This window comes from Spermophilus citellus, assembly GCF_964194105.1.
Source record: "Spermophilus citellus genome assembly, chromosome: 17".
In the NCBI taxonomy this organism is placed as follows: domain Eukaryota; kingdom Metazoa; phylum Chordata; class Mammalia; order Rodentia; family Sciuridae; genus Spermophilus; species Spermophilus citellus.
The window spans coordinates 25,127,863-25,141,939 of NC_138199.1; the positions used below are offsets into that span (position 1 = coordinate 25,127,863).

Consider the following 14,077-nt stretch of genomic DNA (forward strand, 5'->3'; position numbering starts at 1 on the left):
AACATACAAATATTTATACGTAACATAGAATTTACCCTGTTAACCATTTTAAGCGTACAATTCAGTGACAGCAAATATGTTCACATTGTTGTGCATCCATCTCCAGAACTGTTTCATCATCCCAAACTGAACTCCTGTACCCACGAAACAATAACTTCCATTCCCCAACACCACCTCCTGGAAACCACTGTTTTAATTTCCACCTCCATAGATTTAACCATATTACATGGTGTTTTAAATTGCAGTGACTGAAAGGAGACTTTGAAACTTGAAGTGACCCAGAAAATGTTTTATCAACAGAGTGTTCCAGAGAAGACATGAGCCTACTCTATGTTCAATTCAAAAGAGTAGTGATGTGGCTGGGAGCTGTAGTAGTGGAGCACTAGCCTAGAATTTGCAAGGCCATTCGTTGGATTCCTCAGTGCTGCAAAGAAAAAGGGGGGAGATGATGGATCATCCCCACAATCTTCATTTGAATGAAGATTGGGAGGTTGTTAAAAAGTTACTTTATGCCATAAACATACATTGGAGAAAAGATGGCCTCTTCAACAAATGGTGCTGGGGAAATTGGAAATCCATATGTAGCAAAATGAAATTAGACCCCTATCACTCACTCTGCCCAAAACTCAACCCAAAGTGGATCAAGGACCTAGGAATTAGACCAGAGATCCTGGGCCTAATAGAAGAAAAAGTAGGCCCAACTCTCTGTCATGTTGGCTTAAGAACTGAATTCCCCAACAAGACTCCTAAAGCTCAAGAAGTAAAATCAAGAATCAATAAATGGGATGGTATCAAACAATCAAGAACGTGAAGAAAGAGACTACAGAATGGGAGAAAAATCTTTTCCACCTGCACCTCAGATAGAGCATCAATCTGCAGGATGTATAAAGAACTCAAAAAACATAACACTGAAACAATAAATAACCCAATCAATAAATGGCAAAGGAACTGAATAGACACTTCACAGAAGAAGAGATACAATTGTTCAACAAATATATGAAAAAAATGTTTAACATCTCTAGTAATTAGAGAAATGCAAATTAAATGTAGACAAGATTTCATCTCACTCCAGTCAATTATCAAGAATACAAGTAACAATAAATGTTGGCAATGATGGGTTGGGGGGGAGATACACTCATACATTGCTGGTGGGACTGCAAATTGGCACAACCACTCTGGAAAGCATTCTGGAGATCCCTCAGAGAACTTGAAATGAAATCACTATTTGACCCAGTTATCACACTCCTCATCCCATATACCCAAAGGGCTTAAAATCAGCATACTATAGCAATGCAGCCACATGAATGTTTAGAGCAGCTCAATTCACAATAGCTAAGCTATGGAATCAACCTAGGTTCCCTTCAACAGATGAATGGATAAACAGAATGTGGTATATATATACAATGGAATATTACTTAGCCATAAAGAAAAATGAAGTTATGGCATTTGCTGGTAAATGGATGGATCTAGAGACTATTATGCTAAGTGAAATAAGCCAATCCTCCAAAAAAACAAAGGTCAAATGTTCTCTCTGATATGCAGCTGCTAACATACAATAAGGGGTTGAGGAGGGAAGAATAGCAGTTCATTGAATTAGACAAAGGGGAATGAAGGGAAGGGAGGGAGGTTGGGAATAGGAAAGACAGTAGAATGAATCAGACATAACTTTCCTATGTTCATATATGAATACACAACCAGTGTAACTCCACACCATGTACAACCACAGAAATGGGAAGTTATACTCCATGTATGTGTGATATATCAAAATACAATCTATTGTCATGTACAACTAAGAGGAACAACTTTTTTTAAGGAGTTTTTTAAAGTTTTTTTAGCCAGGTGCAGTGGAACATGCCTATAATCCCAGCAACTCAGGAGGCTGAGGGAGGAGGATCACAAATTCAAAGCCAGCTTCAGCAATTTAGCAAGACATGGAGTAACTTAGTGAGACCCTGTTTCAAAATAAAATATAAAAAGGGCTGGAGATGTGGCTCAGTGGTTAAGCACCCCTGGGCTCAATCCCTCGTACAAAAAAAAAAAAAGTTGCCTTATATCAATACCCCGTGAATTCTATTTCTTCAACCTCACAGCTACACAAATAAGTTTCTTTTCCCTATAGGACCCAAAGTGTGAATGTAGGGAGTTCAGGGCTGATATCATTGGTTGAGGAGTCATCAGAGCCCACACTCCCTTAGCTTCTTGCTGCACCATCCTCTAGGTCCAGGTTCTGAGTTCCAGGCAGGAAGAAAGGAACAGAAAAATGCTTTGGGAAGAAGCGGGGAAATACCACCCGGATCATTTCCTGTGCTGTGTGGTTCAGAAGAGGGATGACCCAGTTAACAAAACCTGTTCCAAAGGTCCAAGGAAGCAAGGAGCGTGGTAGTGTCCTGGTAGGACCAGGCTGATCCACAATTCCTATTTCCATATGGAAGTCACATGTTCAAATTCAGAGAGGGAGGAGGTCAACCGAACGTAGCCACACATTTGCCCAGAGGCTGTATGGTAAGGCGGCATGACACTGAACATTATTAGCCTCTGTCATACAAATAGGCTAACATGGGCCCTGCATATTAGTCCCTATGATTTTTACTTCTTCACAACAGGACTGTTAGAGACCCGTGGAGCCAAACTCAAATGTTTACACATCTAATTGCCTCCAGCACAGTCCAAGCAAGCACATGTTCAGCCACTTACAGCCTGCCTGTTTTGCAGATTCTACCAACACCTGCTGGCCATGAAAAGGCCAAGCCCTGCAACTATAAAAGTCTGAGCCACTGCTGCCCTTTGGAACTTCTTTGACCCAGAGACACCCTCGTCATGCAGACATGTAAATCCCCTTTCTGATCCCTCTCTCTGGGAATTCCCTTGCTTTCTTCCCTTTCTGGGTGGAGGCCCCACAGCACTATCCATAGAAAGTCTCCTGCTATGAGGGATTTCCCCTAATGAGCACCCTGGCCAAGCCCTACCCAAAAGTTCATTGTGTGCTACTGCCACCTGGTGGTCATCTTCTCCCTTGCTCAGCCCCCAAATCCTAGAACTCAGTACCACCTCTCACCAGGACTCCATATGATAGAGGAGGAATAACACCCCATTAGAAAATCTAGATTCAGTTAGGAGAATAGAGAGAAAGGAGCTAAAAACCTGATGAATGTTCACGAAGTAGGTAATGCCTACAAGAAATAAGACTCTCAGAGGCTGGGGATATAAGCTCAGTGGTAGAACGCTCTTCTATCATGTGTGTGGCCCTGGGTTCTGTCCCGAGCACTACAAAAAAAGAAGTAACCTAATTGTCATTGCTTGCAGATGTGTGAATTTAATTTCTCAGAAAAGCTCGGAGAACATTCAGAATTAGAATTGACATCATATTCACACTTTAGGAATGACTGAGCCAAAATAGAGTTAGACCCTTTGCAAAGTTTCTCAGCACAAAGGAAAAGGGCTGGTACCTGAAGCCAATTGGAATGCTTTTGATAAAAGAAATGAATAAAGAACTAGATGCTACCATGAAAACAACATCACAGGCACTTTAGAGTTTGTCCCTTCTGCTTTAGAAATATTGCGGGGGTGGGGGGGAGGACTGGGTATGGTGGCAGATGCCTGTAATCCCAGCTACTCAGGAGGCTGAGGCAGGAGGATTGTAAATTCGAAGTTAGCCTAGGCAACTTAGTGAGACCCTGTCTCAAAACATTTTTTAAATGGTGTCTGGGGAGATGTCTCAGTGGTAGAGCACTGGCCTTAGAAAGAAAGAAAGGAAATTTACAAAGTGATAAATGACCTCTTACTGGAATTGAGCTTCCTCCATTCTAAGTCTGGGTCTAAGAATACTTCCTAGGTAACAGCAGGGTCAGGACCACACAAATGTCTTTCTTGCCCTCTTGAAGTTTTAGAGACTGAGAGCCAGTGTCTGCACTACATTGTGCTCCCACTTCAAGTTGCAGATGACATTTGCTACCCTCCAGGGACTCCTAGAAGTATGTGCATTCATTGGCATTATTAATTGTAAGCAAAAGACACTTCTGCAGGACTTAAGTAGAAAATAAATTTATGAAATTTCGGTGGGCACAGAAAATGGATGGTGGGCTATTGGGGAACTGGCTCAGAAGTTATGCAGCCAGGACCAGTAGTCAGAATCACACTGTAGAAATGTCTGGTGAGGGCACGACAGTCTCCACCTCATCTGAGAATCAGCTGCCACAGTTTGTATCCCTGACACTGAGCTGTAGAACTGTGGTGCCATGACTCTGAAGGAATACCAGCAAAGTGTACTGCTGACCCTACTAGGTAAAAACAAATAACTTCTGGATTCTCTGATTATCAGGATCAAGAACAAAATGTTCATCATGGGCTGTGTTGGTTTTTCCCAACAAAGAAATACCTGGGATAGCAGCTGCAATTTGAGTTTTCTGTTTTTACTGTATCTACAGTTCTTTTCCAATACCTATCTTCTGCATTATACAGACCACTACATTAAGTTGAAATATGATAGCAATCAGTACTCTTTTGTCTTTCAAGTGTTTAATGGCAGCATGCATTTTTGCAATTCCTCCAAAAAAGCAGTATTGATTTTGGTTTTCTATTGCTCTTATAGAGGGAGCCCTCCTGAGGTTTCCAGTTGGCTCTTATTATGTTAAAATCTCTTATTCTATGAGTTGGAGAAATGATGCAAAGATTATAGTTAATGCAAGGAATATTTTTTCCAACCACATTCTCATAGTGTGGAAATAGCCACAGGATGGGCTCAGAATTCCATCAAACCTACCATGAAGTACATATAGATGCCCCTTTATCAATGATCAGAGTTCTCATTCTAACTAATGAACGACAGTGGCCTTCAGAAATCACTAGTTCAGAGCCAACATCCAACAATCCCTGAAAGATGTGGGTATTTCCATTTCCCAAGTGGGCACTTATCCTAGCAAATGCGTCTACTCATTCTAATTCCACCTCCCCTGTCAGCTGTAGTCCTGATTGCTTAAAAACCCCATGCTGTGGTTTCTACAACTGGAATCCCCTGGAGTGATTTTTCTAAAAATTCTGGTCAAATCAGAGAAATGAAAGGCAAAATTCTACCTTGTCTCCATGGCTACCATTAGAGTCAAGTCCTAGCAGGCTCCATGGGGGCCAATTATAAAGTCAACCTAGGGAAAAGCTTCTACACAAATACTCTCACACTTAGCAGATCTGAGATATGACCTGGAGAGCTGAGCAGGAAATTCCCTTCTGGAGTTCCAGGGGATTGTAGAAATGCTGACAGCTGGATCCTTATCTTTCCCATCTCTGGGATCCCTTTCTGGTTAGCAGGAGCCACCAGGGCTAGAGGACATGTCTGTGGACTGAGGGACATCCATCCTTCAGCTGTTTCCCAGGCTCCTGATGGTCTTCCCCAGCACAGGTGCCTTAGATTAGGTACTCGGAGAGTATCTGCCATATCCATCTGTGAGGATATTATAGGCTGCTATTATTGGTATCTCCCAAATACCAATAACAACCACCAGGGGAGCTTTAAAACTATCATAATCACCGGCTTTTGTTTCCAGAGATATTGATTCAAATTCAGTTGGTGTGGGACTGGGAGACAGAGAGGAACCTGGATGTTGGTAATTTTTTTAAACACTACAGGTGATTCCAGATTATCTGCCTTATCTAATTCCCAGACTAGGGAGTTAGATAAGGCAGTGATTCTCAGCCACACCTGCATATTGAAAATGCCCAGGAAGATTTTTAAAGATGCTGATGAATCTCCAAACCAAAGAGTCTGATTTTGGTTATTTAATTGATCTGCCTAGGTATTAGGATTTTTTTTTAAGTTTGCCAGGTGGCCCTAATGTGCAGTTATGGCCATTAGGATTTTTTTTAAAAAAGAATAAGAAAAATGAATTAATCTATAGCCTTACACTTCAGACTCAGTCTCTTGTGTGTGTGACAGAGAGAGAGAAGAAGTTAGTTTCAGGAGTGAAGATTATCCATACCATTTAGCATGGGGGAGACTGAGGCCTGAAGAGCAGAGAGGAAATAAGGAAAGAACTCATTTTTGGAAGGTCTGTTCTTTACCAAGCCTTACCCTATGTGCTTTAAATGTTTTTATTTGTTTGTTTTGGTTTGGTTTGGTTATGGGGATTGAATCCACTGGTGCTTAACCACTGAGCCACATCATCCCCAGCCTTTTTCTTTTCTTTTTTTAAAAATTGTCCTGAAACAGGTCTTGCTAAGTTTCTTAGGATCTCCCTAAATTGCTGAGGCTAGCTTTGAACTTGCAATCTTCTTGCTTCAGTCTCCATAGTCTCTGTGATTACCAGTGGGCACCCTGCTCAGCAGCAATTCAATTTTGCAAGCTCCCTGGTGATTCTGATACACACAAAAGTTACAGAACCCCTGTACTTGAGGATGCCAAGAGAAAGAAAAATGACTGGAGAAGCATGTGAAATCAAAGGATTATTTTGTGCTGGTTGTCTTCATTTTGTTACTTATTTATTTGTTAATTTATACCAAAAATTGTAAATATTATTGGGGTGCTGTAGAATGTTTTGGATGCATGTATATATTGTCTAACGTTTAAATCTGATTAAAGAGCCAGGCACAGTGGCACATGCCTGTAAACTCAAGAGGCTGAGACAGGAGGATCACAAGTTTGAGCCCAGCCTCAACAACTTAGTGAGGACCTAAGCAACTTAACAAGACCCTGTCTCAAAAATATTGGAGGTCCCATACCGAGATCTACACCGAGGTAAGCGCCTCTCTACGCACCCCATGTCTGTTTGAGGTGCATCTTTCTCTCTCTTTCTTTCTGGAGGTAAGGTGGGCACCCGACGGCTATTCCACCTCTTGGGTCCCCTTCTTCCTCCGGGAGAAGTCTTTTCTGCTGTCCTTTAATAAACTTCTAATTTCTACTCTGAAAAAAAAAAAAAAAAAACAAATAAATAAAAAGGCCTGGGAGGGCTGGGGATGTGGCTCAAGCAGTAGCGCACTCGCCTGGCGTGCGTGCGGCCCGGTTTGATCCTCAGATCCTCAGCACCACATACCAACAAAGATGTTGTGTCCGCCAACTAAAAAAAATTAAAAAAATAAATAAATATTAAAAATTCTCTCTCCTCTCTCACTCTCTCTTTAAAAAAAAAAAAAAAAAAAAGGCCTGGGAGGGGAACTCAGTGGTAAAGTACCCCTCAGTGAGTCCCTAGTGCCATAAATAAATAAATAAATATCAAATTAAACATATCTATCTCTTTATTTAGCATGCATCTCTCCCTCTCTCCCTCACTCCCTCCCTCTCTCCCTCACTCCCTCTCTCTCCCTCTCTCTCCCTCACTCCCTCTCTCTCCCTCTCTCTCTCCCTCCCTCTCTCTCTCCCTCCCTCCCTTTCTCTCTTCTTCCCTCCCTCCCTTTCTCTCTTCCTCCCTCTCCCTCACTCTACCAGGGATTGAACCCAGAGGAATTCAATCACTGAGCCACATCTCCAGCCCTTTTGTTTAATTTTTTATTTGGAGACAGGGTCTGGCTAATTTGCTTAGGGCCTTGCTAAATTGATGAAGCTGGCTTTGAACTTGCAGTCCTCCTGCCTCAGCCTCCTGAGCTGCTGGGATTACAGATGTGTGCCACCATGCCTAGCCCTATCATCTCTTTATAATGAAAACGTACAAAATCACTTCCTCTAGCTTTTTGAAATGTACAGTGTACAATTATTATCTATAATCCCCGCACTGTACAATAGCAGCCCAGAGCTTCTTTCTCCTTTTCTAACTGTAACTTATTACCCACCCATCAGCCCTTCCCCTCCCTCCCACCCTGCTCTCCCCAGCCCCTGGTAACCACCATTCCACTCAACCTCTATGAGATATGGCTATTGTTTTAATGTAGAATATACATGAGCTTTGTTATTTACTTTGTAATTAAAATACAGTATACAGAAAATTGCAGGTTCATAAATGTACCTTGTGATGTATCTTCATAATCAGCACATCCATGACACCAACCCCAGGATTAAGAATCAGACATTTACTCTGAGCCCACCAAGCCACCTACGGAGGTAAAAACTTGATGGACAAGAAGTTCTCACTGAAGTTTAATGGTGGCAGACATGTCCAAGAAATATTTGGGGGATTTTATTCCTTTATGAATTTTGTGACAGATGAATGTGCAGAGATGGCAACTAATGCTCAACAGAACAGTACCGAAATAGTGGTAATAGGAAGGAAGAGTTCCACCCTGTTAAACGCCTTGGAATGAGGATAAAGAATGGCGGAGGAATCCATGTCCCTTTTCCAAAGGTCCTGTTTTACTATGACATACAAATTAGGCCATGTACATTTTCGTATTAAACTTTTTATTAAATAAACACATGTAACTTTTCCAAAATAAAAAAATAGAATAGAAATAGACATCACCAGCTTCCCTCCTCCAGTCACTCTGTGACTTCCAACGGCAGATGAGTTTTCCTGGTTTTGTGCTTTAAATAAACGAAAGCATATACTGCTGCGCCTTTTCTTGGCTAGCTTCTGTCACTCATCATCATGTTTCTTAAGATCCATATATTTTATTGCACATAATTGTAGATCGCTCTTTCTCACTGTTGCAGAGCATCCCATTGACATGACTTACACCATTCGTTCTGTTGACAAAGGGTGTTTGGACAATGTCCAATGTGGGGCTGTTACAAATACCGCTGTTTATCTTGGAACAAGTCCTTGATGTGAATCCTGGAGGGAAGGAGCTTGGAAACGTGGTTTCCAGGCTGCAGCTTCCCACAGAGGTCTGTGGCGCCGCCTGCTGGACAAGAGTCACATGACATGCCCCGGGTTTTGCCTTCACCGCCCAAGTTTTTTCCCAGACCTCAGATCCTTGTTCCCACCTGGAGACCACACCCCCACCTGGAGACAACACCCCCCCCACGTGACCGGGTCCTAGGCTGAGCCACCACCCAGGCCGCCAAGTAACCTTAGTTACTTAGTCCTCAGTCCCTAGAGTCTGGAGCAAGCCAGGAATCTCGGGGCTGCTCCCCCAAAAGAAAGAGGCCTTTGGATGTCCCTACCAATGTTCGTGGCTTTGGGGCTAGGCTCCTTGACCTTGCTGAGCTGAGGTCCTGACAGGCAGCCTCACTGGGAACCTGTCATGAGAGTCCCTATGCCCTAATGGGACAAGCTCACCCGCAGTTTCCCTGGCCCCACCCTGCCCAGACCTGTTCTAGATTCCTCCACCACCCTTCCCCAAGGCCACTGCACCTTCTGCCCGCCTCGCTGAGCAGTGCCTCCTAGTCTCAACCCGGAAGGCTGGCAGGACGACGGTTGGGTTGTCTCAGGGGCCATGGAAGCCTCGGCAGAGCCTGTGCTCTATCAAAAGCTGCAAATCTGGGAGCCAAACATGGAGTCAGAGGAGGAGGAGGAGGAGGAGGAGGAGGAGCAGGAGGAGGAAGAGGAGGAGACATCAGAGTCCCTGGTTCTCTACCTCAGGAGGCCCCTGGATGCCCCTGGGTGAGTTGGGGAGGGGTGTGGATCCCTGATCCTCAGACTGGAGGCTGTCAAGTTCCTCTCTCTGGGACCCTGAAGCAGGGCAAACAGGGCCAGCTCAAGCTTGGCTCAGCTTCAGGGACTTTCTGGATGAGTGGGGGAGGGGGGTCCCAGGCTGCAGCCCCAGACCCCGCTGAACCAGTCAGAAGTCTATGAGTCCAAAGGGACATCTGTACAAGCCAGTCCCTGGCCTATCCTGGCTGTCTTAGGTTCCCAGCCCCTAGCCCCCGCCCCCAACACACACACCTGCTGGACAGATTAGGGCTGGGCTACACCTGGCTGGCCCCTGCTCTCCAGCCTTCTCTCCTGCCTGCCAAGCCCCTTCAGGCTTCTCTCCAAACTGGCTGGCCCCTGCCTCTCCAACCCTGCTACAGACAATCCCTCCAGAGCAGGCCACAGGTTCCCCAGCTCTTTCCCTCTCTGGGTCTTTGCCCATGCTGAGCCCTCTGCCTGGAAGCCTTGCTCTTCTTGGCAAACTTGTACTCTTGCAAAATCAAACCCTTTGGGGAAACATTCCCTGTGTTTTCTTGGGATTCTTTGGTATCCCCCTGCCTCAGCCCCAGCTCAGAACACCCGTCTCTGCAGGAACAAGGTTGATGGGCTTCCCGGAGCGTGGGCCCGGCTGGTGGCAGCTCTGCTGCTGCTGGCTGTTAGCTGCTCCCTGGCTGTGAGGCAGTTCCAACGGAGGGGCAGCTTGACAGGAAGGTTTGGCTCGGTGGTGGCCCCTCCAGCCAGCGTACACTCCCATCCCACTGGAGTATACCATCACGGTGCCATCATCAGCCCTGCAGGTCTGTGCTGGGAGGGGAGGGGTCAGGGGTCACTTGTCCCCGCCACTCCCCCATAACAATCCCTTCCTTACTGCAGCCACGTGCTCCCACCTGGGCCAAGAGCTACTTGCTGCTGGGGGCAATGTCGTGGATGCTGGAGTTGGAGCCTCTCTGTGTCTGGCAGTGGTGCACCCTCATGCCACAGGGCTAGGTCAGTGACCCATGACCCTGGGCTGTGACCTGAAATTAGGCAGTCAGTGGCCTTGACCTCAAGGCCAGCTAGCCAACAGCACTGTTCTGTTTTCTGTAGTTTGAAAGTAATGTGACTGGCTTCAACCCTAGGCTGTGACCCTTGAACCCAGGTCTTTATAACCTTGACCCCAGGTGTACTATCTACCTACCCAGTTGTGCTAGGGCAGTGGGCTATAGGTCAAGAGCCCAAGAAAGACAATATGGGGATAGGAGATATGGGGTTCATTGAGAAATGCTTCTAGGAAGGTCCATTGGCGATGGGTGGGGCAGGTGTTCCTCTGCTCCACACAGTGCCTTTGACACCTCACCTGAATGTACGTCTCTTTCATCTTGTGATACTTTATCCAGAGGTGGCCTCCTTGAACAAGTACATCCCTCTCCACAATGCCCTGATGTGTCCCAGTTTCCAAAAGGGCAATTTTATAGGTTGGGTTGCAGAAGTAGTAGTTGCTTTGCTGTTTGCAGCTGTCCTGGCACATGTCCAAAACAAAACCCAGCTTTTTTTCAGATCATACTAACTTACCCTAGTTCCCAGCATACATGACAGAAAGTTTATGTCCTTCTAGTTTATCTGGGCATTCCTGACCAGAGCCCACTCTTCTAGTTGCCTTGACCTGGTGGGGTTCCTGGAAATTAAAGGAATGTTCTAGGGATGTGGTGTCTTTTTGTCCTCCTTTTAAGGATAATACATTCCCAGGCTCATGGATCAGTCAGTAACCTTTCACCTGAGGATGCTGAGTGGCTCTGAGCCCAGTCCTGGCCAGCGCCCCTGACCCCTTTGTTACCCCTTTATCTCCTGCCAGGTGCCATGTTCTGGGGCCTCTTCCACAATAGCTCCTCAGCAAACACAACAGCTCTGATGTCAGGCCCAGCCCAGACCCTGGCCCCTGGCCTGGGGCTGCCCACTGCTCTGCCTGCCCTGCATTTGCTTCATGCACACTTCGGCCACCTGCCTTGGTCACACCTGCTGATGGGTCCAACCATGCTGGCTCAAGAAGGCTTCCTGGTGGACGAACCCCTGGCCAGGGCTCTAGCAACCCAGGGCACAAAGGGCCTGTGTCCACTGTTCTGCCATGCTGACGGGACCCCCTTGGGCCTTGGGGACCGAGCCACCAACCCAAAGCTGGCAGCTGTGCTAGGCAGGGCAGCACTCACCCCTACTCCAGCCCTTGCTGGAGATGAACTACTGAGTCTGCTGGCCAGAGATCTGGGGCTGGAGGAACCCTCAGCTAGGCCCATGCCCACCTTGGTGCCAGCACTGCAGTTTTCTATGGCCCAAGGCACTCTATTCACCACCCCTGGTCCCTCAGCTGGCCCAGAACTGTTGGCACTACTGAAGGCAGCCCTGCACTCTGGAGAACCCCACCCTGACCCCTGCCCACCCCTCCTGCAAACTGCTGTGACCCCTGTGAGTAGCATCCTGGCTACCGTGGACAGCAGCGGCGCTATGCTCCTTCTCACCTCCTCACTCAACAGCTCCTTTGGGTCTGGACAAGTGTCTCCAAGCAGTGGGGTTCTGCTTAGCGATCTAGTGGACAGGTCTGCAACTAGTGCCTGGGCCTGCCCCCTCGTTCTCCGTGTCAGTCCGAATGACACAGAAGCTGATGTGATGGGACTGGTGGCCTCAGGAAACCCCAAGATGGCCAGAGCCATGACTCGTGCCTTGCTCAGCCATCTCACAAGGCCGCAGACCCATACCCAACACCAGCAGCAGCCCCAACAAGGACCAACAGAGAGTTCCAGCACTTGTGGCCAAGGGACCCTACTCCAGGTGGCCACCCATGCAGAACACTCCCATGTCTCCAGTGTCCCTAGTGGCTGCTGCCCCTTCGAGGGGTTCTAATGGAGGGGCAGGAATCTGATGGGAGACAGAGTTGTCTCAAGCCTGAGAGCAGGAGCAGAGCAGACTCGGCAACAATGGGGTGCATAGAGACTGTGCATCTACTATATGCCATTGTTGGCTCAGCCCCCAAACTCTGGACTGGTCAGTTACCTGAGCTCAAGCTCTGGTATCCAGAACAAGCTGGATCACTCTTCATAGCATGCTCACTGGATGGAATTTCTGGCTTTTTAAAAAGTCAGATATAGAGCCTGATGATAATGAGGAAAAAGCATCAAGTCCTGGGCCTAGCTCTGAGTGCATATCACCTCTGGGAAAGACAAATGGAAGAATACCAAGCCCCTAACTAAGCTCTGGGCTTCATGGGATAGAGCAGGCGGTACTCAGGATCCTGCTGGTATCTCTGGCTTCCCCTCCATAGCCATCCTCTGCTGATCTTCTTCAACTGGATTGAAAATAAATAAACATCAAGTCTCCAGGGTACCAAGTGCCATTCCTGCTTTTTGATTAATTTTCCATCTGCCTTGGAGGCACCTGATTTCAGAGTTTCCCCCATGACGGCACAGGTGACCAACATCCAGGGAGGATGTCTGAAAGCTTTCCTTGCTCTGCTTACCTCGTGCTTCCTGGGGCACCAGACATGCAAGGCAAATCTTTTTAAGTTTGCTTGCTAGAACAGACAAGAGTGGGGCAGGGTTTGCAGGGTTACCGTTTACCTTGAGTCCTGCAGAAGCACAGCAAGGCAAGCGTGGAGTAGAAAGTAAGAAGCTTCATTTAAAGAGTAGTAGAACAGATTTCTCCCAGGTGGAAGAAGGGGACCCCAAAAGGCAGTATCTGTTGGATGAAGAAGTCCCAACCCTTTTATACATCTAAAGTTTTCTTTGTCCTTTTACATTCCTCTCCTTTATCTTGTTCATTTCCCCTCATCCTGTGTATGTAATGGGAGGAGGGGGTTGCCAGTGGGAAGGCCAAAAGCTGGGAAACAGGTGGGCTGGAGGGGCCAGGGAGAAGTGATCCAGGCAGGAAAGGGGGCCCAGGGGAATTAATTAGCAATTCCCCTCAGGAGTTGCTTCATTAACAATTCTTTCTTTCTTTTTTTTTTTTTTTTTTTTTTTTTTAATATACCAGGGATTGAACTGAGGGGCACTCCACCACTAAGCCACATCCCCAGCCCTATTTTATATTTTATTTAGAGATAGGGTCCCACTGAGTTGCTTAGCTCCCTGCTTTTGCTGAAGCTGGCTTTGAACTCGTGATCCTCCTGCCTCAGCCTCCCAAGCCGCTGGGATTACAGGCATGCACCCCTGTGCCCAGCTCATTAACAATTCTTTAGGATGGGCACTAGAGGCAGGGCTTTGGAGACCTTAACATTTCAATCTCTCAGGGGCAGTTTCCTAACTCAAATGGGACTCCAGCAGACCTGACTTACCTAGCTACACTAACTACCTGTCTTTAAATCTGGCTTCACAAGGGTAAGTAGGAGGTGTCCCAGGGAACTGGTTACCAGGGGACTGAATCTGGGTGTATGGTATTCAAAGGTCAAGGTTGGCCCAGACCTTCTCTCTAGGACTGGGGTCTCTCTGAATATGATACCACCGTTATTGGTGCTGAGTGCTGCTCCCTCACGTGTTGAAGTATAACATTAGAGAAGCACTCCAAGACAAGCATTTGAAGTAGGGTTTATTTAAAGAGGGGTAACATAGAGTTCTCCTGGGAGG

At 46.5% G+C, this 14,077-nt stretch overlaps 1 protein-coding gene across 1 annotated transcript; it reads left to right on the plus strand.

Annotated features, from left to right (window-relative positions):
• Window positions 1-9,294: 9,294 nt before the first annotated feature.
• GGT6 (gamma-glutamyltransferase 6) lies at window positions 9,295-12,362 on the plus strand (the record flags this gene model as incomplete). The annotated part of the gene is made up of 4 exons (XM_081272466.1): window positions 9,295-9,461; window positions 10,083-10,288; window positions 10,365-10,478; window positions 11,323-12,362. The coding sequence occupies 4 exons, from the start codon at window positions 9,295-9,297 to the stop codon at window positions 12,360-12,362; spliced, it is 1,527 nt and encodes a 508-aa protein (XP_081128592.1).
• Between the last annotated feature and the right edge of the window lie 1,715 nt (window positions 12,363-14,077).